The following is a 26,878-nucleotide window of genomic DNA, read 5'->3' on the forward strand; positions in this document are numbered from 1 at the left end:
ACAACATGGATGAACCTGGAAGACATTATGCTAACAGAAACAAGAGAGTCACAAAGGACAAATACTGTGTGATTGCACTTCTGAGGGTTCTAGAGCAGTCAAATTCATAGAGACAGAAAGTAGTGGTGGTTGCCAGGGGCTGGGCAGAGGAGAGAATAGGGAATTTGTGTTTACTAAATATGGAGTTTCAATGGAAAAGATGGAAAAAGTTCTAGAAATGGATGGTGCTGATGGTTGCACAACAATGTGAACATACTTTGTATCACAGAACTACACACTTAAAATGGTTAAAACAATAAATGTTATGTTACAGATATATATATATGCTTTTTTACCATATTGTAACCTCTTCCCCAGGGTGCTCAGAATTCAGGCAAACAATACCTCTGACAGTCAAAATAAAATCAATTCAAGCTATCAGGCTCTACCCACCTGATTCAAGCAGCATTTTGGCAAACATGGGATTCAAAGGAAACTCTGCAATTCTCATGCCAAGTGGTTCAGTCAGGTGACAGTCTTTGTCCAGACCTGCCGTAAGAACAACAAAAGAAATCAGAAGGCAGGCACCATTGTGTTGGAAGGCATACAGTTGTTGAGAGAATAAAAGAGAATGTATGCTAAAAAGAAGAAAGTATCCAAAAGATGATTCATGCACTACCAAACTCCATTTGACACTAGAGTGCCATTACATTAAAAGAAGAAAAGATCTCCACTGAGCTCTTGAATACCCAATTTTTAAAAACTGATACTTCTAAAGACTTCTATTCAAGAACTTAATTATAAGGAAATGCCCCTGCAGCCTTCTCCTGCTTGTACCCTCTCCCCAATCCACAGCAGCCTCACCTGTTCCCACTACTCCCAAGAGACCACTCTTCCCAAGAACCTAACAACCGGGTAGCACCAAACGCAAGGCATCTTCCTGATGGCCTCAGCAGCACTCGGCTCTGTTGGCCGCTGCTTCTTGGAACTACTCTTCGCCAGCTCCTGGCCCCCCATTCTCCTGGTTCTCTGCCATCTCCCTTGCCCCCTCACTGTCTGGACTTTCTTCCACCTCCAGGACCGGACAGGCCAAAGATGTGCCAACATGGCATCGATGGCATCCCGTGTCCTGTGCCCTTCTCATACTAAATGAGTGATATGGTTTGGCTGTGTCCCCACCCAAATCTCCCCTTGAATTGTAAACATGTCAAGGGTGGGGCCAGGTGGAGATAACTGAATCACAGAGGCAGTCCCCCCCATACTGTTCTCGTGATAATGAATAAGTCTCACAAGATCTGATGGCTTTATAAATGGGAGTTTCCCTGCACAAGTTCTCTTGCCTGCTGCCATGTAAGACATGCCTTTGCTCTTCCATGACTGTGAGGCCTCCCCAGCCATGTGGAACTGAGTCCATTAAACCTTTCCTTCATAAATTACCCAGTCTTGAGTTATCTCTTTATTAGCAGCAATGAGAACAACGAGGAGCAACTACAAGGCCAGCAACTTGGAATCCAAACACTAACCCAGATCCCTCTGGTGCCAACACCAGCCCTGTTCACGCAACTGCCTCCTGAGCATTTTGCTGAACTGGGCTGACTCTTTCAACTCCCCAGCTGCCCTTCTTGCCCTCTACCACTTGCCAATATCCAAGTATTGGATTCCCAAGATATAGACTACTGTTTTACTACTTAAATGCTGCAAGATCTCTGAGTAAGGCAGAGCTCAGTAAGACATCTCTTTAAAGGTGGTAATTCAGCTTGAAATCAAATGAAGCTGGGGGGGGGGGGAGGTCCCTCTACCTTTTCCAGCTCATTTAGGGTATTGAAAAAGCAGGAAATATTTTAAATTTCATTCTGTTTGACTGGAGAAAAACCAGCCCAAATAAAAACTCCTATGCTGTCAACATTCTCTCATCCTCACTACAGATCAGCCCAGGAAATGTGCTTTCGAGTTCCTATTACATGCTTGAGAAGAGGGGGTGGAAACCTTCTCCGACACACATTCACTCCAGGCTGATCTTACACAAATCCAGCTGAAGGTCTTTTAAATCACTGGAGATCTTTTAAATCAGTAACTGGCTATTCACAGAGAAGTAAAATCAACATAATGAATGCAGATGGACCCCTACCTCACTCCACACCAAAAAAGTAACTTAAAATGGATCAGACCTAATGTAAGGGCCAAAACTATAAAACCTAGGAGAATATCTTAATGACTACAGGTTAGGCAAGTTTCTTAGACATGACACCAAGGGCACACGTAATGAAAGAAAAATCAGATAAACGGAACCACACAAAAACTTAAAATTTTTGTACTGCAAACAATACTAATAAGTAAAAAGTAAGTACATGTAAGTAAAAAGCCAAAACATAAAAATGGGAGAAATATTTACAAACCACATATCTGATAAGAATACGTGCCCAGAATATATAAAGAACTTCAACTCAATTTAAAAAAAAAAAAAAAAAAAAAGACTATAGCACAAATAAAAATGGGCAAAGGATTTGAACAGACTTTTCTCCAAAGAAGATTTACAAATGGGCAGCAAGCACATGAAAAGGTGCTCAACATCATGACTCATCAGGGAAATGCAAATCAAAACCAAGAGATACCATTTCACACCCACTAGGATGGCTATAACACAAAAGACAGACAATTACAAGCATTGGCAACAATGTGGAAAAACTGGAACTCTGATACATTGCTGGTGGGAATGTCCACCAAAACCATATTTATATGCTAATATTTATAGCAGCATTATTTATATTAGCCAAAAAGTGGAAACAACCCAAATGTCCACCAACTAATGAATGGATAAAAATATGTGGTATATCCATACAACAGAATACTATTCAGCGATAAAAAGGGATAAGGTACGAATATATGCTACAACATGAAGGAACCTGTGAAACATCATACTAAACGAAAGAAGCTGCTATGGTTTGGATGTAGTTTGTCCCCACCAAATCTCATGTTGCAGTTTGATCCCCAATGTGACAGTGTTGGGAGACGGGACCTAGTGTGAGGTGTATGGGTCATGAGAGTGATCCCTCATGAACAGATTAATGCCCTTACCGAGGGTGAGTAATGGATTAGTTCCCATGACAGCAGGTTCTTAAAAGAGCCTGGCTTCCTCTGTTTCTCTTTCTGGCTTCCTCTATTGCCATGTGATCTCTGCACCCGCCCATTCTCCTTTTGCTTCCTGCCTTGAGTGGAAGCAGGCTGAGGCCCTCCTCAAATACAGCTGCCTAATCTTGGAGCTTTCAGCCACCTGAATCGTGAGCCAAATAAATGATTTAGAAATTACCCAGCCTCCGGCATTCTGTTATAGCAACAGCAGACAGACTGAGACAGAAGCCAATCACAAAAGACCACATATTATACAATTCCATTTACATGAAATGTCCAGAAAAGGCACACCTATAGAGATAAAAAGTCTCTATAGAGATTGAACCAGAGAGTGGTTGCCTTGGGTTGGGGGACTAGGGGGAAAGAGAATGAGAAGTTTGGCGCTAATGGGTAAAGATTTCTTTTTTGGGTGATGAATATGCTCTACAATTAGACTGTGGTGATGGTTGCACAACCCTGAAAATATGCTAAAAGCCTCTGAATTTGTACACTGTAAATGAGTGAATTGTATAGTATATAAACTATACTTCAATACAGCTATTTTAAAAAAAAGTAACACTCAAATCTCAAAAAGCAAAATCTCCACTAAAACTTAATTCAAAATTGGAAATTATATTCATTTGTGGTACCAGTCACAGAAGAGACAGTACTCCCCGAAGAGGTGAATTCAGACTATGATTTTCTCTGTGTCAAGATAAATGCTATTAAGGTTGGGACAAAAGCAACTGCAGGTTTTGCCATTACTTTCAATGGCAAAAACCACAATTATTTTTGCACCAACCTAATAACATCTTCAGTCGACAACTGAATAGAAGTTCCCCCGTAACATGGTGTTAGAAGCTGATAATGTCCCCAATTCTCCACAAGCAACTCCAGGAATGAAATGAAGAGGATTTAGGGAAAGAATACTGAGCCACGATTTTTAAGGATGTGGTTGTTGGGTGGAGAAAAAAGGTCTGGGGAGGTAAGATCTGACGTCCTGGTAGGGAACTGCTGATCTCTAGACGTCTCTTAGGAGTGTAGCCCTGGTGATTCTTACTAATAGCTTCTGATGAACTGGCATGTTTTATATACTGGCTGTCATAATTAGCTTTCATGTGTCTAATTATGGTCCCAACTTCCTATTTCAATAAAGTATCATTAAGGGGATTATATATATGGGGAGAACCAATCCCATTCCTGAAGATACTAACAGCCCTAAAGTGAATACGACCTCACTAATATCGCAAAAGAGAACACATAATAATAAGAGAGAATGATGAGAGAAACTGGCATACCTCCCAGAGCATACAGTAACTCCAAGGCTTGAACCATCGACTGTGCTGGAGGGGGCTGGAAAAAAACAAAAAAATCATCCTAAATCAATTTATTTGGGCAACAAACATTAAAATGTGGCTATTTCCTTTTCAAATCCATTTTCCCCTCTAACATGCCCCATTCTTCCCAGCCTCCATGTTTCTGTTCCTGCTGTTGGCACCTCTTGAAATGTCCTTCCTGTCCTTCTAAGCACCCTTGTACTGCTTGGCCTTTAAGGCTCAGCGTGATGAAACATTTCCCTTTGAAGCGCTGCCTCATCCTCCCCTCCATCAGATGTGATAGGTCCCTATCTTAAACTACCTCTTCATTTTCCTTAAACCCTCCTGAGACATTTCTAATTTTTACTTCACAGACTCAACCTTCTACCACACTGGGGCCCCAGGACACTGCAGCACTCAGGGCTCGGGGATGATTTATGTTTGCATCCCCCATAGACCCACTCCAGGCCCCGTGGTGGGTAAATAACATATGCTGAATTTGTCTTTTTAATCCCTGTTTGGAAACTGCAACATATGTTGAATCTGAATTTCAAAAAATAATAGTTCTAGAGAACCTAAAGTTCATAAGCAAAGCTGATGTAGTGAGCCTCAGTCTGATTTTCCAGATCTTTACCTCCTTTCCTTCTACAAATCTTGACTGAGCACCTAAGAGCCAGGCATCATATTTTTTCTCTCTAAATTATGTGGTTTCTAATAACCCAGGTAATAAAATTATAGTACATTTTTAAACTGCATAGCACGTTTTCTAAATGCATTTTTTCTAAATTCAAATAGCATTTTTTTCTAAATGCATTCACATAACAAATGTATTTTAATCATCACATTGTTTTAGCTCGGTTTTACAGATGAGGAAACTGAACTGCAATAAGGAAAAGACATCTGAACAAGGTCATATAGGCAGTTGGTGGCAAAGCTGAACTCAGGCCTCGTTTTTCCCAGTCTCCCTTCTCTACTTTGTTTGCCAAAGACCAAAGTTAAACTTTTTAAACGTTGTAGTGGCTGTACACACAGGTGAACACACTTACGAGGGCAGGAACTAAACCTATTGGATTCATTACACAGAGAGGATTCAACAAATCACCATTGGGCAAATCATGTAAATGATCCACTAGCCCTTCCTTGGTGCTTACAACATCTTTCTCTACAAAGAGGCAAAATGGGCAACACCTAAATGAAGGAGCTTAAACCCTCTGGGATCTTTTATACTGAGAGTGGATGAGGTAACAGGAATAGCAATCTCTGAACTAGGCTTTTAACAATTACAGAAAAAACTAACAAGGTCATCTCTGACTCAATTCCTGGCCCAATTTCCAGTCAATTAACAAAAAAAACTTATCCCCCTCTCCACAAAAATCTTATCCATATTATTTTCATCTAATCACATTCACTAGTATTTCTCTATGACCTCAACTGATTTGGGATAATACAGAAACACTGTTTTAACATATCTGGAATTACTGTTTATGTATAGTTTTAGTGTGGTCTTCTCACTACATGTTTTTCTGTTTTCATTGTTTCTTGTACCCATACAAACTTCACAGTAACTACTTGGGATGGCTGCATAATACTCTATGACAATCACAGTCCATAAAAAAGTCAATTTTCTTATTGCTGGGCAATTAAATTGTTTCCAGTTTTTCACCATTGTAAATAACACTGCTAAATATACAAAATTATATGTACTCCGTAATTTCAATCATAAAAACCACAATTTCAGGGGATAATAACCAGAAGGAAATATGTGAAGATAAATTTGTATTTTTTTTCCATTTTTCAACTGTCCAAAAGTTTTACGATAATTTTCATTATTTATATTTTTAAATGTAATATAAATGCTATAAGCATTATCATATATGTAAGCTTTTTTTCTTCTTCTGACTTATTTTTTCAGGAGAAATTTTTATAAGAAATAGCAGGCATTTCTACGGCTCATTAAATGTTGTCAGAAAGTCCTCCATGGGGACAGAAACGGTATAGCATGGGAGGAATTTACTTTCCCAAATTGTGGCAGTTTTGGATTTCACCATTTTTCTTTATACTTGAGTATAGTATAAAAGTCAACTGCGCACGGTGGCTCACACCTGTAATCCCAGCACTTTGGGAGGCCAAGGTGGGCAGATCACCTGAGGTCAGACGTTCAAGACCATCCTGGCCAACATGGCAAAACCCCATCTCTACTAAAAATACAAAAAATTAACTGAGCATGGTGGCTCTTCCCTGTAGTCCCAGCTACTTGGAAGGCTGAGACACGAGAATCACTTGAACCCAAGAGGCGGAGGTTGCAGTGAGCTGAGATCGCACAACTGCACTCCAGCCTGGGTGACAGAGTGAGACTCTGTCTCAAAAAAACAAAAAAAAATTAGTGTAAAGTCATCCTTTATAGCTATATCAACGTGCAGTCACCTCTCGCCTAGAGAAGCTCAACATGTCCTAATGATAGTTGAAATTTGAATTTGTGCTGTTTTTTTCCTTTAGCTTTATTTAGTGAATAATTACTGTGAATGATGTACATATAAAAACTTCGTATTTTTTGAGATACTGACCTGTCATTTCTGTCACTGTATGTTTTTCTTTAATTTTACATGTGGGGCTTTTCATAAGCTTTTAAATCAGCACATACTGTTTATCTTTTCTCTCTCTCTCTTTTTTTTTTTTTTTTTTTTTTTAAAAAAAGTCTCTCCCCCTTTCCCCCCCTGGGGTGCGGTGGGGCCATATCGGCTCACTGCAACCTCCACCTCCTGGTTCAAGTGTTTCTCCTGCCTCAAGCCTCCCAAGTAGCTGGGACTACAGGCGCATGCCACCATGCCTGACTAATTTTTGTATTTTTAGTAGAGATGGGGTTTCACCATGTTGGCCAGGCTGGTCTTGAACTACAGACCTCAGGTGATCCACTTGCCTCGGCCTCCCAAAGTGCTGGGATTACAGGCATAAGCCACCACGCTCAGCCTATTTATCTTTTCTTTATAATATCTTCTACTCTACACCAATAATCAAAGGGTCCATTTTCCCTATACTTATGGTGAGGTAAGTACACAATTTTCTTTGGGGGAGTTGATATTTGTATGTTCTATTCTTTCATTCACCTAGTTTACCATCACATATGACATTAGGGACTTTACTATCCAAGAATCCAGACTTTCCAGACTTGTCATATCATATACAGTTGGGAAAAAACAAAGTTCTCAAATCATAAAAATTCTAGAAGAAAATATGAGTGAATAAGGGTATTAACTGACCCAAATATAAGAAGTACTTCATAAGAGCAAGAATAACCAAAGAGGCCGGGGGTGGTGGCTCACGCCTATAATCCTAGCACTTCGGGAGGCCCAGATGGGTGGATCACCTGACCTGCTCAGGAGTTTGAGACCAGCCTGGGCAACAAGGCAAAACCCTGTCTCTACTAAAAATATAAAAAATTAGCCAGGCGTGGTGGCACACACCTGTAACCCCAGCTACTCAGGAGGCTAAAGCACAAGAATCACTTGAGCCTGGGAGGCAGAGGTTGCAGTGAGCCAAGATGGCACCACTGCACTCCAGCCTGGGCTACAGAGTGAGACTATCTCAGAAAATAAAGAAAGAAAAAAAGAATAGCCAAATAAATCATAAAGGCAAAAACAGATTACTGTGAATATGTTTAGAATGTCCACACATTAAAAAAAAAAAAGTAAAATATAAATAGAAAATATTTGTAAGAAATATTATAAAAATTAATGTATTTAATACTTAAAGGACTCGAAAATCACTAACAGACACAAATTCTAACAAATAGCTTAACAATTCAGAATAAATACAAACTGACTAATAAATGTTTTTATAAAAATCTACCTTATGAGAAATTTAAAAATAATTATAATAAAGGCGATTTCCTCTCTCTCTCTGGCCGATCAAATCAGCAAAACTAAAGAAGATAACATGGCACAATGGAAGTACCACAAGGTGGGCATTCATGCACTGCTAGAGTTGACATTGGTAAAGCAATCTGGCCATGTAACACGACCCTAAACAGGACTATGGCCCTTTGACCCAGTCATTCCACTCCTAGAAATCATCTCGGGAAGCAATCAGGCACAACGGTCTTCCTGCAGCTCTATCTAAACCCTCCAGGATCCCCCAATCATGGTACTCCTGCATCTAGGCCTGTACAAAGACTAGCTGTCCTGGAACTCTCCACCCCTCCTAACTGGTGAGATCCTATTTGGGTTTCAGGTTTCACCTGGGAGGTGACTGACTAAGCTGGAGGCCCTTCCTTTGTCTCTCAGAGCCCTGGGCACACTGCTCTATAATTACCCACTTATTTGTCTCTATTCCCCAGCAGACAAGAACAGGAACTACGTAAGAACAGGAATTGAGGCTACCTTGTCTGGCTGTTTTCCCCTACGTCCTGCACAGGGCCTGGTTGCAAAGCAGACACACAACACATGACCTGAGTAGGGAAAAAAAAGAAAGATGGCATGCCCTACAACACTGTCCTGACATCCCCCTGTGAGCTCCCTAGCCTCCCTATGGCCCCAGACAGCAGGCAGGACTTACCGACATGAAGTGGAACCTGAGGACATTGTCAATTCCTAGTGCTTTCAGCTGCAGGATGACAGGTGCCAAATTACTACGCTGCATCTCAGGAACCGTAGACTGAGGCAACTTGTCAAAGGCTTCCTCTGAGGATAAGAAATCAGAACGGTTTGGGACCAAATGTCACAATCAACTGCAATCACTATGCCAAGGGACAAATTTTCTTCTGTATCTTGAACAAGGGGCTCTAGGATTCTAGAAGCAGATGCACATGATACCATGATATAAAGTTATTTTTATACTTAGGAAAGACCATTCTATTTTTTAAATGCCTTAGATAAATATATTTGAATACACCTTTATAAAACTTCATCTAAAATTCTGTTTTTTAATGTTTTTTGTCAGCAAAACATTACATCAAACCAACAAGTACTTGCTGAATCACTATCAGTTCCCAGTTGCCACCATCTCTGTTTGGAATAAGTCAAGGAAGCAACAGCTTCACATACAAGCAAAGAACAATTTCAAGATAAATCACCAAAATACAACAAATGACCAAATCTTATAAAGAGCAAAAATTGTCCAAATCAAAGTTTTTAAATCAACGAGCCAGGTACACAATATCATTCCCAGAATCCAATGCTGCCCCAGACCAAGAAATGAATGTTTACATGCCCTACCAGGAAGAAAAGGTGACCTTACACAGGAAAAAGCATCCTAAGACACAGAGATCCCAAGACAGGAAGGGCAGAAAGGGAGGGGGAAGGAGAAGAGACTATGGAAGAAGGCCTTTTTATAAAAGCTAGGCAGGAAGGGTGGGGAAAAAAGAGGAAGAGATTAACTCATTTTCATGTATATTCAGAAAGCTTAAGGATTATATAGAGAATGCTCCACCCACCAAAACCTCCCACATCAGTCAACATTTTAACTGATGTACACCCTTCTTAAACAATACAAGGGTGACCCAACTTCCATTTAGATCATAAAGCTTTAGTTAACTAAAGGGGAAAAAAAAAAGTGCCATGAAGAAATACTACTATCCCCAAAGAACTTCAAAAAGGTTTTCTTTGAGAAAATAGACAACCAATATTCTGTGGACTAATTGATACAAATTGGGTCCAACTGGAAGGTTCTGGATGACGGCAAACAGCAGGAAGTTCCAAATGAGATACTTCCTTTAGTTTCAAGAGCATTTGGTGTACAGCTTCTTGATAGGATAACCCCATTTTCCAAGCACACTACTAACCAAAGGAGAAACAAAGTTACCATGTAAGAGGACCACCCTGCTGAAAAGCTCACAGGAAGTGGATGTTTCCTAAAAGGTCAATGACACGCAAGCTTTCCTGAGGACTCAAGTGTATGAGGCATGGGGCCAGAAGCTGTAGGAGTCACAGGCAATCCCCTTGAAAAGCTTCAGTGATATGCAGGGACCTGGGACCTGGACCAGAAACAGTTGACCCTCAAGGAGAAATAGGAAAAGTCCCAAGGAGTGGTCCTCCCAGAGAAATGGAGGCTCAGGGAAGGAGGAAGCAGGGTGGCTGGAAGAAGACCTCCAGGGAAGTGCATGTTGCCATTTGAGGGAGGATTTGAAGGACAAGAAGGATCTGTTGGGCAAAGAGGAAACAGCTCAAGGAAAAGGTAGCTAAGCGTTTCTCATGCAGAGAGCATGTCGTGTAGTAGTTCAGCTGAGAAGCAATGTGTAGTGGTTAGTAGGAGAAGATAAGCTGAGGAAAAATCCTGGATGGTCTGAGAAACTGAGGAGGGTCTGAGCAGGTGGTACCCTGTTCAAAGCAATACCTTCTGGAGGCTCCTGTGGAAGCCTAGAGGCTGGACACCAATGCACTCATTATAGTCAGGGGCCCTTCCCAACCCCACTTCCACTAAACTGCTCATGCAAAGGGATTCAGTGACTTTTCACCCAAATCCACCTGCCTATCTTTAGTCCATGATTTCTTGGCGCATGAGATAATGCTGGCCTCTTTAAAAGTAACTTGAGCTCCTTAAAAGTTAAACAAAATTACATGTAACCCTGTAATAGCCAAACGAATTAAAAACACCTACTCAAGTACATGTACATGCAGGTTCATACCAGCACTATTCACAACAGCCAAAAGGCAAAAACAGCCCAAATGGCCACAACTAATAAATGAATAAACAAAGTGTGGTTTATCTATACAACAGAATATTAGTCACTAATAAAAAGGAATGAAGTACATGCTACAATGTAGATAAACCTCAAAACCATTATGCTAAAAGAAGCCAGACACAAAAGGTCACATATTGTGTGACTCTTTATATGAAATATCCAAAAGAGAGAAATCCATTGAGAAGAACACAGGTTGGTGATTTCCAGGGACTGGCAGCCAGAAAGAATGGGGAGAAACTGCTTAATGCATAAGGGATTTTATTCTGGAGTGGCTGAAATGTTCTGAAATTAGATGGAGGTGGTGGTCACACAACCTTGTGAATATAATAAATTGTTCACTTTAACGTGGTTAATGTTGTGTTATGTAAATTTCACCTCAATAAATAGTTTTTGAAGAGAAAAATGTCTTGAAACCTTCTCTGCATGTCAGAATCCCTTTCAGTCCTGGCTCTCCCTTTTCCACTCTAGTCATTCCTTCTTAGCATCTTCAGTGGTTGCCCTTGGTCTTCGGGCCCTGGGTTCTGCCTATTCCTTCCCTTCTGTGAATGTTCCAAACCCACTTCCTTCCCTACAAGTACTTGTACATTCCATTCCCTCTGCCTGGTGCGCTGAAATTGAATCTCCCCAATTACCTCTTCGCCTAGATAAGGACTGTACTGCCAATAAGATCAGGCTCAAACAACATCCTCGTTGTGAAGCGCTCCCCAAATCCCCAGAAGGATAACACCAGCTTCTAGGAGAAGGCATCTAAGGTAGCTTCATGAGGGAACTGCCATCTGAGAGAGGATTTGAAAGATAAGGAAGATCTGCTGGGCAGAGAAAACAGCCCAAGGAAAAGCCTCTGCTCTCTGCTTCCAAGGCTCCCAATTCTTTATGGCTCCCTATCATACCATAATATGCTGATCTGTTTTGAGGTCTACCTCCACCACCAGACTGTCAGCCACTGTGGCCACAGACCATGGTTACTAGCCCCCGATCTCCAAGCTCTAGCACTGTGGCCAGCATACAGCAGGTGCTCTGCAAACATCTGCTAAAAGAAAGATCAACATCAAAGACTGAACATGGACAATAATAACCTGAAAGGAAAAGAAGAGACAAATGGCAGAGCTAAAACCCCTGGACCTTCTTCACGGGTAGCCACACCAGAAGAAACAAAACAAAACAAAAAACCCTGGGCCTGGTTAAGTGAATGCAGATGGATACTGGATAGAGAATAGAATTAACAATGACTTGGAAATTGAGTCTGGACAACTGGGAAAAATCTCAGCAGCATTCCCCACAAAAGAGAAGTGCAGAGAGAGAAAGAGCAGCTCTGGGTCCATCACTGTCTACAGGTAAGGCTGTCTTCAAGCTCGACAGAAAGCTCCAGAAAGGCTGAGACAGTATTAAAATTGCCTTCCGTTCCCTCAGAGCCTAGCATGATGCACAGCACAGAGCAGGAGTCCACCAACTGTTTGTTTTCTATGAATGAGTCTCCGGACAGACCTTCCATTTTCACTTGGCAAAGATGCTCTGAACCAGAAGTAAAAGGGCAACCCAATGTGAGGCGCCGCAAGACTCAGGGATCTTGGAATACAAAAACAGCACATTAAGTCAAGAAAGAAAGGCAAGAAAGACAGGCTCCAGGACACACAGCCCACAACCTAGGGGCAAATGGCTGGCTACACAGGCCTGTGCCCAGATGTTAGGTTAGAACAGGATAGCAAATAAACAGTCACTCACAGGCCAGCTTTGGCCAATGGGGACTAGTAACAAAGAAACACCATATTTAGAGTGAGGAAGGCAGTGGGGATCTGATTACGCAGGGCCTTGTGAGGAAGGCCTGTATTTTATGCTAAGTTCTACCATTAGGAGTAAACATTTGCTACACTCTGATGCCCAGGCTGACTACAAGAAAGTCGAAAACCCTTAGGGAAAGCCACACTAACCTGTATAAAGGCGATAACATTTTCCCGAGCGACTACGACCACCACGTCCTGCTCGCTGGTTAGCTGATGCCTGGGAGACTGGCACCACCACCAAGCATTCAATAGCTGTCCTGGGATTGTAAGCTCGGAGTTTCACAAAGCCACAGTCGATCACATACACAACGCCACTGATTGTGATAGAGGTTTCTGCCACATTGGTGGCCACTATCACCTAAGTTCCCCACAGAAAGAAGAATAAAACTCATTTTATTCCTTTTGCTTTTAATAAACTCATAAAAATCCTAAAAGATTTAACATTTCCAACATTGCAGAATCTGTGAGAGGCAGCTTAATATACTAGAAAGACTGTGAGTTTCCAAGTCAGGGGGTGCCCTGGGTTTGAATTCTCCCTAATCATGTGACCCTGGACAAGTTACTCAACCTCCTGAACCTGTTTCCTCATCTACATAATAAGATTTACCACCTCCCCTAGAGCTACTGAAGGGACTATATACAATTAATATATAAAGTGATCAAAGCCTAGCATTTGTTAGTTTTTCCCTTTGGCATAACCAAAGTAAATCACCCTCCATCTTGCGCAGGTATAGTCATTTATTCATTCATATCATGATTACTTTCTGAGGGTGTGCACTTTGCCAAGCACCGTTCAAGGTGCTGGGATGTAGAATAAACGAGACAGACAAGGCCCCTGCTCTGCCAGAGCTTACATTCTAGTTTGAGTGTTTGGGGTGAAGACATGCTGAACATAAACAAGAAGATAATTTCAGAGTACAACAAATACTACAAAGAAAATATTAATACAACGAGGCAATATGATATGATGTAGTATGTAACATGTATATTATATAATTATAATAATAGGGAATGCTACTTTACATTTGTTGGCCAGGCAGAGCCTCTGTGAAAGATTTTGAGCAGAGACCTCAGTAACAAGAAGCAGCCAATCCTATAGAGATCCAAGAAGAAGAAACAGTTCAAAGGAAGGAGAAACAGCCAGTGCAGCCAAAATTACAAGATGTACAAGATGAGGTTGCAGAGGGAGGCAGATATGCAATCATATGTGGTCTCTGGGCCACAATGAGGTATTTGAATTTTATTCCCAGTACATTGGGAGCTGCCCTTGGAGGGTTTAAGTAGCAGGGGACACATACATATAGCAGTTAGAACTTTTTTCAGGCACTTTACATTTTATAAATCATTTTATAAAAATTATTTTATAAATGATCATTTTATAAAATAATCTTCCGAATATTTTTATGTAGTTGGGATTAAGATATTATGCTATAAAACTACCTATCTGAAAGTTATTATTATTTATGCTTTACAGCTGCAAAAACTCAGATTTGAGGTTAAGTCAGTTGTCTCAAGGCACATAGTAGCTCAGGGGCAGAATCCAGGTCTCCTGATTGGCTGGCTGCAATAATGTTTGACGGGGCAGACTCAAGTTGCTCCATCCCAATGGTCAAGAGGCTGAGCACCCTCTTCCAGGTGGTCTGAAATTGGGAGTGGATCCTCAGACCATCCCTCACCTGCTCTATTCTCTGCCATCTGTTGATAAATAGCTACTACAGTAAAAGCTGTCCTCGGGCTGGTTCTGTGCAGTCCTCATCTAATGAAAGGAAAAGGCAGAGTCATGAACAGCAGGCAGACTGGCTGCCTGCCGGCTCCTTCAAACCAATGCTTTTCACCACACCCTTCCTCACTCTCACGTCAAGGCTAAACATTTTTAAGCCACATCTTGAATTAATTGATTTAAACTTGGCCCTTTAAAATAGGCAAGCTGATACTTAAAACAAATTATTTAGAAACCATGTGTACCAACTCTTCTATTGCTCCTGACTGACCTCAATCCCCCCAAACAATCCCATACGCCAAAGTAAGCATGTGTCATGGGAAATATTAGGAAGGCAAAAGAGAAGAAGAGAGAAGTCACCTGATCTGATAACTACTGTCAAAGTGATCATTCAGTGGGTTGGGTTTAGAATCTTCACAATAGGCCGGGCGCGGTGACTCACGCTTGTATCCCAGCACTTTGGGAGGCCAACGTGGGCGGATCACAAGGTCAGGAGATCGAGACCATCCTGGCTAACTTAGTGAAATCCCGTCTCTACTAAAAATACAAAAAAAATTAGCCGGGTGTGGTGGCAGGCACCTGTCGTCCCAGCTACTCAGGAGGCTGAGGCAGGAGAATGGCGTGAACCCGGGAGGTGGAGCTTGCAGTGAGCTGAGATTGCGCCACTGCACTCCAGCCTGGGCAACAGAGTGAGATTCCGTCTCAAAAAAAAAAAAAAGAAATCTTCACAATGTATTATTTATTGTGTGCTTTTAGATCTACTACACAGAAATATGGACCTAGAAGTCTGCTTTGTGTTTAGCAAGTTTCAAAACAAGTAAAGGAGCATCATTATGATTATAGACGGCTGCCAACACCCTTGGTCATCAGGATAGTCTCACCTTTCTGACATTGCGTGACACCCTTTCAAACACTTTCATTTGCTCAAAGGAAGGCAGTCCTGCATACATGGGGAGAACTCGGAGGTGTCTCTTCATCCCAGTGCGAGCTAGTGCTCGAGCCTGCTCGATGAGCATTGACACAACAGTTTCTACCTCTTCCTAAAGACGTTGAACCAGGAACCAAAGAAACCAAAATCAATTAAAAGCATGCTATTTTATCATACTGAAAGAAAATAAAAGTTGGGATCTGGACTTTAATTTTGGTCAGATTCAAGAATTTCAGTGCTGTCATGTTCCACTCTGGGATGGTATTTAATTAAATGCTAATAAACAATGATGACAATGGGTGAAATTTTGCAACTACACTATTAGTTACTAAAAAATCGATATGATCTGCAATGAATGGAAGAGTTCCCACTAAATAAAAACAATGACTATTTTACCCAGCACACATATATGGTGTCAAACAAGCATCTCATGCATATGGAAAAGTTGTAGCATATAAAGTCACTATAAGCTTTCTCCAAAGAAGATTACTTAACCATGGAAAGTGTTTGGCAGTGGGAAAGATTACAGTTGGAGGGCAGGTCTGAATAGTGCTGCCACTGTCAGCGAGCACTTGGGCCTGTTCAGTTGTTTTACCAGTAACATGGCCACTTATCACCTCCAGGATGAGCTGTAAAGGTGTCACTGGCAAAAGAGGTACCCAGCAGCAACATGTGTGCAGGACCATGGACCTAATGTAGTATCCAATTCTGGCAAACAAAATAGCCCTCACTCAGCTACCTAGTTTATTTTGGAATCAGCTAACACATTTAAAAAACATTTAACCCTCTGCAGACAGAACAGGCAGGGGCTAATGACTCCCTGACAACCTAGATGGTAGATGAATGACATCAAATCAATTTTTTACACAATTGTGGAACCACAAAATACAACAAAACATGAAATAAATGGCTGAGTAAAGTAACAAGGCTCTGTACTAATTTTGGTGCTGTCTTAACATGTCTGTTCATCAGAGAAGTACAATGGCATTACCTGGCCAGTAAGAAATGCTAAAATGTCTCCGTCTCCCTCTGTCTGGTGAATTTTCACCACAGTTTCCACAGTTGATTTGATATAATCTGGAACAGGACTGAAAAGACAAATGGGATGAATTCATCACTAGAATATGCTCGTTAATTACCGATCAATTACCCTAATAATCTGGCAGCAAAGCTCATCAAAGTGAGTTTGGGCCTGCCCGGTAGGTAATTAGTACATGGATAAATAAATATTCATTTTTTTCAAATCTAATATTCAAGAATAATCCATAATTATATGTCAACTATTATTTTTAGCTTTATTTGCAAAGAAATAAAATGATATACCCATACAAATAGACGTGCTATCTTTAGTATGCAAAGATATTGGACCAATGAAAATCAGGAGCTGTGGTCCCAGTGCTGAAGCCCACGCTCTTCCCAGCCCATTTTCCCTCCTAACCAATAGCAGCATCTATGAGACGGCTGGATGGCCCTGATGGATGAGCTCTCCAACAAAACGATTCAGAAATCAAGTCCACGACTCTGGATTTATCAGCCACTGGAACAGGCTCCTGGTCTTTGTCTGCCAGTGACTAGTACAGGAATTAGGATGGCCAATTCCTTGTCCAAGTAGGCTACTCCTAAAAGTGCCAACTGGGCCTTCTCGCTAGGGATGTAGAGAACTGAGAGCCAAATGATTCAAATCACCAATACTGCCCCTGCTGACAGGCAGCCTTGTAAACTCCAGTTCTGAAAACTATCAAGCTTCCCTCCCCAAAACCTTTCACCACTTTTGCTCTCTCTGGCTGAGCTACTGGCCACAGATTTACAGAAACTTGCATGTCAGTGTGAAGAGTTTAAACTAAATTCAGCAGTGATCCGGAGCAGGGTAAGAACATTCTAGACCAATGACAAGGGACACAAAACATGCTCCTCCCCATCCTTTAGAGTTGTGAGCAAATGCAGTTCTGACATTCTACATCAGAGGCCGAGTTTTCTAAACACCATCATCAAGAATTCAAGCATCATCAAACCTTTGCAGATAAAAGATATCCACCGGAAATGTTCGTCCTTCCACTGTAAGGATCACACATGTATCCCTTGCTGGATCACTGGTTTCATTTTGATTAAAGAAATCCCGGAATTTCTAAAAAGAAAAAAATTAATTCTTCATTTCTCAAAAAAAAAAGGTTCATAGCGATTCATGGAAAGAAAAAGTAATATAAAACTTGCCAAAGACAGGTGAGTAGCAAGATTATATATGTGCAATACAGATTATGGGTTGCAAAATACATTTTTTAAATTCACATTTTTCTAACTGTAATTGTGGGGAATCACATTTCAATGACAGTCTTTACTGAAGTTTTAATAAAAATAATAAAGGTTAGATTTCAAAACTGCATTCAATATAGCATCTGAGTTAACATGTAGCTGTAGTATTATTTATATTATTCTCATGCTCTGTATTTCATTTAAGCAAAAATTAGGTCAAACGTGTCATTCAAGTTCAGTACAGGTTGGATCAGGTTGGTGGGTAACTCTATCTGGAAAACATAGATATGATCATTCAATAGGAAACTTTTCCTTCTATGAACAGTAGGTGTGTTTCCGGCCCCATTGTAACTGGTTTTAGGCCACTTGATGGCAGGGATAGTGTCTTCTCCATCTTTACATGCCCTACAGTAGTGAGTGCGAGGCTTTGTATGGGGTAGGCCATCAATCGTGTACTTCCCCAACACTCGTGCAGTACCCTGTTGGGAGAAATGTCTCTTGGCAGTTTCTCCCAAACAGGTGGCCACATCCTATTTAATGGTATTTGACCACCACTTGCAGCCCACAAGGAGACCTGTCTTGAGGGCTCCGGCCAATGATGGGGGAAGGAAACACCACCAAAGATCTTCCCTTGGGGAATGTGACCCTAAGGTACAAAGAGAAGCTGAGACTGAGAATAGCTAAGTGACCATGCAGGCAGGCAAGTGAGCACCAGATGGGAAGCAGCTGGTGCCCACTGCTGAGGGGGCATGGATATCCCATCGGGTGGAGTGCTCCATTATTTGAATCTGGGTGCCCTTTCCATTCCCCACCTCTACTCATTTCCCCGAGGCCTGGCTACATAACTACAAAGCTTGTCTTTATTTCCCTATGTACCTTTACAAAACATGCCCATCCTGCTCCAGGAAACCCAGGAGCCCAGGAGCTGTGCTAATGAACGGCATCAAACAAACGCTAAGTGAAGGAGCTTTGAGGGGTACTTTTAAAAGAGTAAACTGGATTTAACTACAAAATACAGGGATGTTATACATTAACCTCAAAACTGAGAAGAATAAGCACAGACATAAAAGTGCCTCATGCCAACAAAACTATGTTTTGCTATGCAGAATTCCACACAGTACCCCTGTTCACTTTCTTTTGGGTAAATTCCCTTCAAGTTGCTTCGGCCTTCCTGCATCCCTATGACATGCACAGCACAGGTACACTAGAAGTAACACACAAACAAGTGGGAACAGACACCCCATGCCCCAAAAGAGTAAACAGTACAAAGAAGGCAGACGTGCAAAGAGCTGATCATAAAATAAACTCTGAGGCAGACCGACCCTGTGACCAGGAAAGAGCTGCAGATTATAGTCTGATATAATGAAAAGTTAAGAACTACCAGCTTTCAGGGAGAGTTCATGGAGAAAGCAGTATCCCTTGCCTGCACTGTAAAGGCTAAGGAGGATTATTACTGGCTGGGAAGGGGGAGACATCCCTTCCCAGGACAATAGCACAGTGTGGACTAAAATGTAAAGGGGTCCCTAAGGGAGGACAGAGGCAACGTCTAGGGCAGGCCTCCCTCATCTCTGAGTCAGCCCTCTCATCTGCAAAATGGACAAACTGCTATCCACCCTGCAAGGTTGCTGTGAGGTTCAAATAAAGTATGTGGGATAGTTGTGGCACACGTCTAGCCTAGAATGGCACTCAATAAGTGATGTCAGCCATAACTCTGAAGGGACCCAAGTGCTCAGCTGCACTGGCACTTTATTCGATGGGCAAGACAAGGGTGAGGATGGGCATGATATTATCAGACCTGTGAGCTGGATCCCAGACTCCAGTGGCCATTTTGGAGGAGGGCAGAGGAAATAAGAGATTCCAGGCAAACAAACTAATTAATGAAGCTATCACAATAGTGCAGGGGAGACAACGTGTGAACCTGGGCAAAGCATTCCAGAGATACAACTGGTGGGAACTGGCAATCAGTGAGTGAATGTGCACACACGTGCACACTGGAAAGAAGGCTGGAGTGACTTCTTACTCAACCGGGGATAAAAACTTCTTAAGGCAATGGAGATCTTGGCCTGAAAGACTATGATCACGAGAAAGAGACTGAGATGGAGAATCCGAGAGTCACAAGTTTATGAGTTTAGGATGTCTGTGGCTAGCCAGCTGCCAGACAGCTAAGGCTGGTGTGCAGGCACACAGTCAACACTGCCACAAGCACAAAGGCTCAGTTGAACCAGGGGCCACAGGGGTGTGCAGCCTTGAGGAGGAAGAGCAGACAGAGAAGGGACCCAAGAGGAAGCCAACAAGGAGGTGGGAGAGGGGAGTCAGCAGGGCTCCAGGAGCTATAGAAGGAGGAGGAGGAAGATTTTACCAAAGGGCTTGGACAGGGGTGAATGTTACCAAAAAAGCAAGCAGAACAAGGAAGAAGATGATGCCTTGACAATTTTATTAGAGTAGATGCCTAAACCTTACCGTTAAGGAATATGTGGTACTGAAAAGTAAAGATAGGGAGTTACTCTTTCAAGAATTAAGACTCTGCCGGATGTGGTGGCTCATGCAGTGGCACTTTGGGAGGCCAAGGCGGGTGGATCGCCTGAGGTCAGGAGTTCAAAACCAGCCTGGCCAACATAGTGAAACCCCATCTCTACTAAAAATACAAAAAAATTGGCTGGGCATGGTGGCGGGCACCTGTAATCCCAGCTACTAGGAAGGCTGAGGCAGGAGAATCGTTTGAACCTGGGAGGCGGAGGTTGCAGTGAGCCGAGATCACGCCATTGCACCCCAGCCTGGGCAACAAGAGTGAAACTCCGTCTTAAAACAAGAAGAATTAAGACTCAGCATTTACTGAGAAGGCACAAGACCTTTAAGATCTTTATCTTGTATCTTTATTTGGAAATACAAAATACATAAAAAAGTAAATAAATATAGTACCAACAATGCAAGAATCTTGAGGCAGAATCAAGGAACAAGAAGAGTAAAATGAGTTCAACACACCCAGAAAAGAAGAGTTTCAGTCAGGTTTGAAAGAGGTGGAGTCACATTGACATATAGACACGTTAAGAAGCATACATCACATAAAGGCAGGGGACAGTCTATGAAATGGAATGTAAATGACGTGGCCATCTGCAGGGTTGTCCTCTAGCTCACCACAGGCTCTTTCCCTGGTAGCTGCTCCTCCCTAACCCACTGGAGTGGCCGCCAAGCAGCCATGTCTACCCAAAACGCCCATGATTGGCCAACAGCCCTTGGCTCATGTAGACTGGTCCAGGGTGGGGACCTGACCCCAGCTGATCCTAAGTTCCTTCTCTAAGAACCTGGAAAGAGAAATTAGTCTCTCTTCAAGTAGCTGGACTTAGGACAAAAAAACTATGGGAGCTACCAGCAACCATATATTCTGCCATGTAGTTGGACGCAAATAAAAGAAAAGCGATATCATCATGTGATACAGGATCAATAAATACTTCATAATTATATCCAGTCATGTTATATAATTGTTCGTTTAATTGGGCTTACATTAAGAAAGCAGCTAAAGCAACCAAAGCAGCTATTTGATCAGCCCCATCATGCTCTGCAGGTCTCTGCTTCCCAGCTGCAGCCACTGCTGTCTTTGTCTGCAGGCTGGGCCACCCCAGTCCCTGAGAGAAACCACAGCAGGTGGCCTATCAGCAGCCCTAGCTCTAGGAGGTTTGAAATTAGTCTGTCACCCACAGACCCAACCGCTGGGGGGAAAGGGGATGAGTTCTGGACTTCCCTGCGCCACTAGATCAAAATGTTTCCTAAGCCACACCCAACCCCACTGCCACTCCCACATAGTCCTCCTCATTTTTGCCCTCTTTCGCCCACTTATACCCTCTTTCTTTCTTTCACTCACATACAAACTCACATCCCATACCTCACGTAGGCCCCTCACACACAGACCCACAACCCACACAGAGATGACTCACACACACAGATCCCCCATTCACAGGCACTTAGAAACCACCGTTCCCCTCACATAGGAGGTACTGGCTGAGCAGTGAGGACAGGATAAGAAGGAATGGCCCAGCTCACCAAAGGTCCAGCACGTCCCGTACCACAGCAGAGCAAGGCATGACAAAGTTCCTACATGCTGCCTTCTCGCTTACAAAGTTGCTTCCAGAAAGTCATCTATATCAACTACCATAGACAGAACTGAAAGAAGCTATTTTTTTCATCTCTGTGTCACACCAAGACAATAAAAGGCAATTGTGAACAATTAGTAAGTATTAATTAACAATGAATCTGGCCAGGCCTGGTGGTTCATGCCTGTAAATCCAGAACTTTGGGAGTCCAAGGCAGGAGGATCACCTGAGGTCCGGAGTTCGAGACTAGCCTGGCCAACATGATGAAACCCCATCTCTACTAAAAATACAAAAATTAACCAGGCATGGTGGCTCATGCCTGTAGTCCCAGCTACTTGGGAGGCTGAGGCACAAGAATCACTTGAACCTGGGAGGCAGAGGTTGCAGTGAGCTGAGATCACACCACTGTACTCCAGCCTGGGCAAGAGAGTGAGACTTGGTCTCAGAAAAATAAATAAATAAATAAATAAAATGAATCTAAGAAAAGACTTGGACATTATAGTTTTCAACATAATAAAAACTGGAATAATTCTTCACTTAATAATTTTTAAGGGGAGGGTGAAAAAGAGATAGAGATGTTCTGTGTAATGTGGCCACAGAGGAGCTAACTGGAGGTGAAGTCAGCCATAGTCCACAAAATAGCATGCCAGCAGATACCATGGGTGAGGGAGATGACAATTAAACAGGGCAACAGAGGAGCTTTAACCCAAAAGTTACCATGGGCAGACCTAAAACAACAGACTCCTATAGCCTGTGGAAAAGTCTGAGAAACCAGTCTCAGGACACACTGGGCATTTACCTTCGCCATGGTGAGCTTTCTCTCTCCAAGCTGTTGCGTATCCCAGAAGCCACAGGGAGACTAGGAGCCAGGGGCCAGGGACCACATCTCACCTGGATTTCAGAACTGGCCTCCTTACTAGAGACTCCATATGTACTCTTGTCTCCTATACACAGCACTCAGAATGATCTTTATAGAGCCCAAACATGATGAAGTCACTACCCTCTCTCACATGTTCCCATGGCTCCCAACCAGATACAGGATGGAGTTCATCCTCTCTGGCTGAGCCCGTAAGGCTTTCCGTCATCTGACCCCAACCTCCCCATTTTAATCTTCCATTGCTTCCCATTCAGTCAAAATTCATTCAACCCAAGTGCCTACTCTGTACTAGACATTGTTTCAGGTGGAAGAGATAAAATAAGACAAAGTCCTGATCTTCATGGAGCTTATATTTTAGTGATAGGAGACACAAAATAAACAATGCATATAATGTTAAGTAGTGATAGACAAGTGAGAAACATAAAAAAAAAATCAGAATAAGGGAATAAAGAGCAATTGCGGTACTGCTTTACAGAGTGCCTCTCTAAGGAGATACTAAATGCTCAAAACTGGAATGAAATTAGGAGAGAACCTTAGGCTGTCCGGGGAAGGAACAGCCTTCTAAAAAGAGGGTTCCTCCAGAGCAGAAGCATGCCTGGGTTGTTTTGAGGAACAGCAAGGAGACCAGTGAGGCTGAAATGTAGGGAGCACTGGAGAAAGTGGAAGAAGATAAAGTCAGAGAGGGAGTTCGAGGGTAATTCACCCATGAGGGCCTGGCAGGTTAAGATAAGACTCGAAGCTCCGTGAACTCACGATCATGTCCCTGTGATTTCACTTATATTTAGGATGCCCTTCCCCACCTTCATCCATCTGGAAAACGGCTGTCCATCTTTCAAGCACAGCTGGTAGGTCACCACCTCTACGAAAGTTTCTGGGCACCCCCCAGCTGGCTGGAGTTAAGGGCTCCCTCCTTAGCTGCCTCAGTACTTTGAACACGCTGAACTCCAAACATCTATTTCTGCATGTAAATATAGTAAGTGGTCAAAACTATTTGTTGAGTTGAGCTGCTGTTTAAACTATCGGTCAACAAGAGAGAAAAATAATGTAAACCTAGCCACAGAAAACTTTAACATGGAAATTATTATATATACAGGAGAAACTTTTTTTTTTTTTTGAGATGAAGTTTCGCTCGTTGCCCAAGCTGGAGTAAAATGGAGCGATCTTGGCTCACTGCAACCTCTGCCTCCCAGGTTCAAGTGATTCTCCTGCCTCAGCCTCTCAAGTAGCTGGGATTATAGGCATGCACCACCACGCCCAGCTAATTTTGTATTTTTAGTAGAGATGGTGTTTTACCATGTTGGACAGGCTGGCCTCAAACTCCTGACCTCAAGTGATCCACCCACCTCAGCCTCCCAAAGTGCTGGGATTACAGGTGTGAGCCACCGTGCCCAGCCCAGGAGAAACTTCAATTGCACAGAAAAATCTAAATATATACAGTATAGTCATAAATAAACAAATTCAAGAAATACAGGCTCATACTGAAAAAACAAAAAGAAGCTGCCTAAGTGGGGAGAAAGATAGCATGTAGATAAACAAGACAGGTAGGTAATTATGAGCTCAATTAATTACAGTCTAATTTCACAAGCTGAAAAGGAGTATCCTCTGATTATATGAAATCTAGGACATCAGATGGTCCCATAAAGAAGATAGGGCATTCTGCCAAAGACAAGCTCTTGCTAGAGGTAACTTCCCAAGGATATATAGGACAAAAGTGTTTGTGAGGAGAGGAGGAAAGGGGAGGCAAGGCTCTTACGTCTGCATCCAGAGTGGCTGAAGCCACGATCAGTCGAAGATCCCCTCGCTTTTTCTGAATCTAAAAAAGAAGACATTAGGAAATAATGATAATAGTGCAATACTTATGGATGAGATCATTTGATATCTGAAATGTATTTCAAAAATTCAGTGTCTTTTTTTTTTTTTTGCCTGAGGAGGAGGTAGGGGAGCTTACAGATGAAAGTACTACAAATTAATAATTGTCAATAAAGGGGGGGGTCATTACACTATTATTTCCAATTTTGTAAATGTATGCAATTTTCCAAAGTAAATTTCTTTAAATTATAAAAACTATAAAGAAGCTTTAAGACACAAATTTGAATTTACTGAGAATAAAACCATTTTTTTCCTGACACCTGGGTCTCAAGACAGTTTGGATCTATGTATGAAAAAGTATATCAAAAGCAAACAAACAATAAATGATAACACCAAGACAGAAATATGGCAAAAAAAAGAGATAAAAGATACTAACAGTTACTCAAAGAAACATAATCAACAGGCATTGGAGAAGTGACCAAATGAGCTACAGCCAAGATATATATTAACAATGAGATTTTTTCCCCATCTATCCCATTGGCAAGGATTTAGTTTTTTAAGGCTAATACTCAGTGTTGGCAAAGATTCAGTGAAATTGGCCCTCTTATTATACTGTTCCTGAAAAAGGTAATAACATGGTACAATAATTCCCTCAAAGTATCAAAAAGTCTAAATCTTTGGCAATGGAATAAAATAACAATGAAAATAATAACAGCTAATACAGACTAACTTATGTGCTAGCCCAGAGGCCCTGCATACAGGTACACACTGTACCCACTGTGCAAAGATGCCTGGCTGAGGGGGCTAGGGGCTTCAGCAATCCAGCCTACCTGCCTCCTACCTAGCTCTAGACATCCTCCCAGAGGGGACGTCTTTTTCTAATTTGCACAAAAGAACCTCACAGTCTAGCTGTGACCCTATGCCAGGCACCAACCTAAAAGTTTTTTGCTATCTTACTTAAGCTTCATAACAAATCACAATATACAGCACCTACGTCTAACAGAACTCTCTGCAATGATGAAAACTTTCCTTATTTGTACTGTCCAATGCATAAGCCACTAAGGCCTAGAGCCCTTGAAAAATAGCCAATGTGGGAAAAAAAAAAAAGAAAAGAAAAATAGCCAATGTGGCTGGGCGCAGTGGCTCACGCCTGTAATCCCAACACTTTGGGAGGCCAAGGCAGGTGGATCACCTGAGGTTGGGGGTTCAAGACCAGCCTGACCAACATGGAGGAACTGAACCCCATCTCTACTAAAAATACAAAATTAGCCAGGCATGGTGGCAAATGCCTGTAATCCCAGCTACTCGGAAAGGCTGAGGCAGAAGAATCGCTTGAACCTGGGAGGCAGAGGTTGCGGTGAGCCAAGATCACGCCATTGTACTCCCGCCTCGGCAACAAGGGCAAAACTCCATCTCAAAAAAAGAAAAAAAAAGAGAGAAGAAAAGAAAAATTGCCAACGTGACTGAGAACCTGAATTTTTTTTCTTTCTTCTATTTTAATTAATTTTTATCTCAATAGCTACAGGTGGCTAGTGGCTACCATAAAGGAAAGTATACCAGAACAGATATAGAGACTACTATTTTTCCCATTTTAGAGATAAGTAAACTCAGCAAAGCCAGAATTTGAACCCAGGTAGTCTGACTCAATGCCTATGCTCTTAATCACCCTGTTCTATCACTTCTTTCTAGACTCTAATTGGGAATCTGTCCAAAGAAAACAATCAGAAAATATGGGAAGGGAGGAGAGAGTGCAGGTTAAGATTGAAACAAGATTGGCTGTGAGTTGTCATTGTCGAAGCCAGACGAAGGGTACTTGGGGGTCATTATATACTTCTTTAGGATATGTCTGAAACCTTAATAATAAACAGTTAAAGAAAATAAACAGAAATGCAGCAGATTCAATTACAAGGGTGCTTGCTGCAACAGTATTTATAATATTTAAAATCTGCAAGCCATATCAATTGCTAACAGTAGGGGAAGTTAAATACTTTATGATAGAGATGTGATTAAATAGCCATTAAAAATAATATCTTCAGAGAATATTTAAATGACACAGAAAAATGATCCTAATGTAATGTTAAGGGAAATATGCAAGATACAAATTAGTATATATAATTCAATCAATCCCTAGTATGCCAAAACAGATCCAAGTACACACACACACACACACACACACACACAGAAAAGAGAAGAAAATATAGCAACATTCTACCACTGATATCCTCTGAATGGGTAGGATTATGGATGATTTTAATTTTCTTCCTTGGTATTTTGTTGTATTTTCCAAGTTGCTACAATTGCTTTTGTAATTAGGCAATAAAATAAACACACACAATAAAAAGCTGG

General features: G+C 41.9%; 1 protein-coding gene across 3 annotated transcripts in view; it reads right to left on the bottom strand.

The window, feature by feature from the left end:
- Nucleotides 1-26,878, bottom strand: part of DHX35 (DEAH-box helicase 35) — a 101,753-nt gene that overhangs the window by 43,686 nt on the left and 31,189 nt on the right. For all 3 annotated transcript variants that reach the window (XM_032142364.2, XM_058433012.1, XM_032142365.1), the window contains 8 exons: nucleotides 24,477-24,536; nucleotides 17,521-17,633; nucleotides 16,500-16,596; nucleotides 15,462-15,620; nucleotides 13,008-13,218; nucleotides 8,955-9,079; nucleotides 4,386-4,440; nucleotides 433-528 (listed from right to left, as the gene is read on the bottom strand). In XM_032142364.2, the coding sequence (XP_031998255.1) occupies nucleotides 433-528; nucleotides 4,386-4,440; nucleotides 8,955-9,079; nucleotides 13,008-13,218; nucleotides 15,462-15,620; nucleotides 16,500-16,596; nucleotides 17,521-17,633; nucleotides 24,477-24,536 (916 nt within the window). The remainder of the gene's footprint in view (nucleotides 1-432; nucleotides 529-4,385; nucleotides 4,441-8,954; nucleotides 9,080-13,007; nucleotides 13,219-15,461; nucleotides 15,621-16,499; nucleotides 16,597-17,520; nucleotides 17,634-24,476; nucleotides 24,537-26,878) is intronic.

The sequence above is a fragment of the Hylobates moloch genome, unplaced genomic scaffold (assembly GCF_009828535.3).
Source record: "Hylobates moloch isolate HMO894 unplaced genomic scaffold, HMol_V3 SCAFFOLD_21, whole genome shotgun sequence".
Classification (NCBI taxonomy): domain Eukaryota; kingdom Metazoa; phylum Chordata; class Mammalia; order Primates; family Hylobatidae; genus Hylobates; species Hylobates moloch.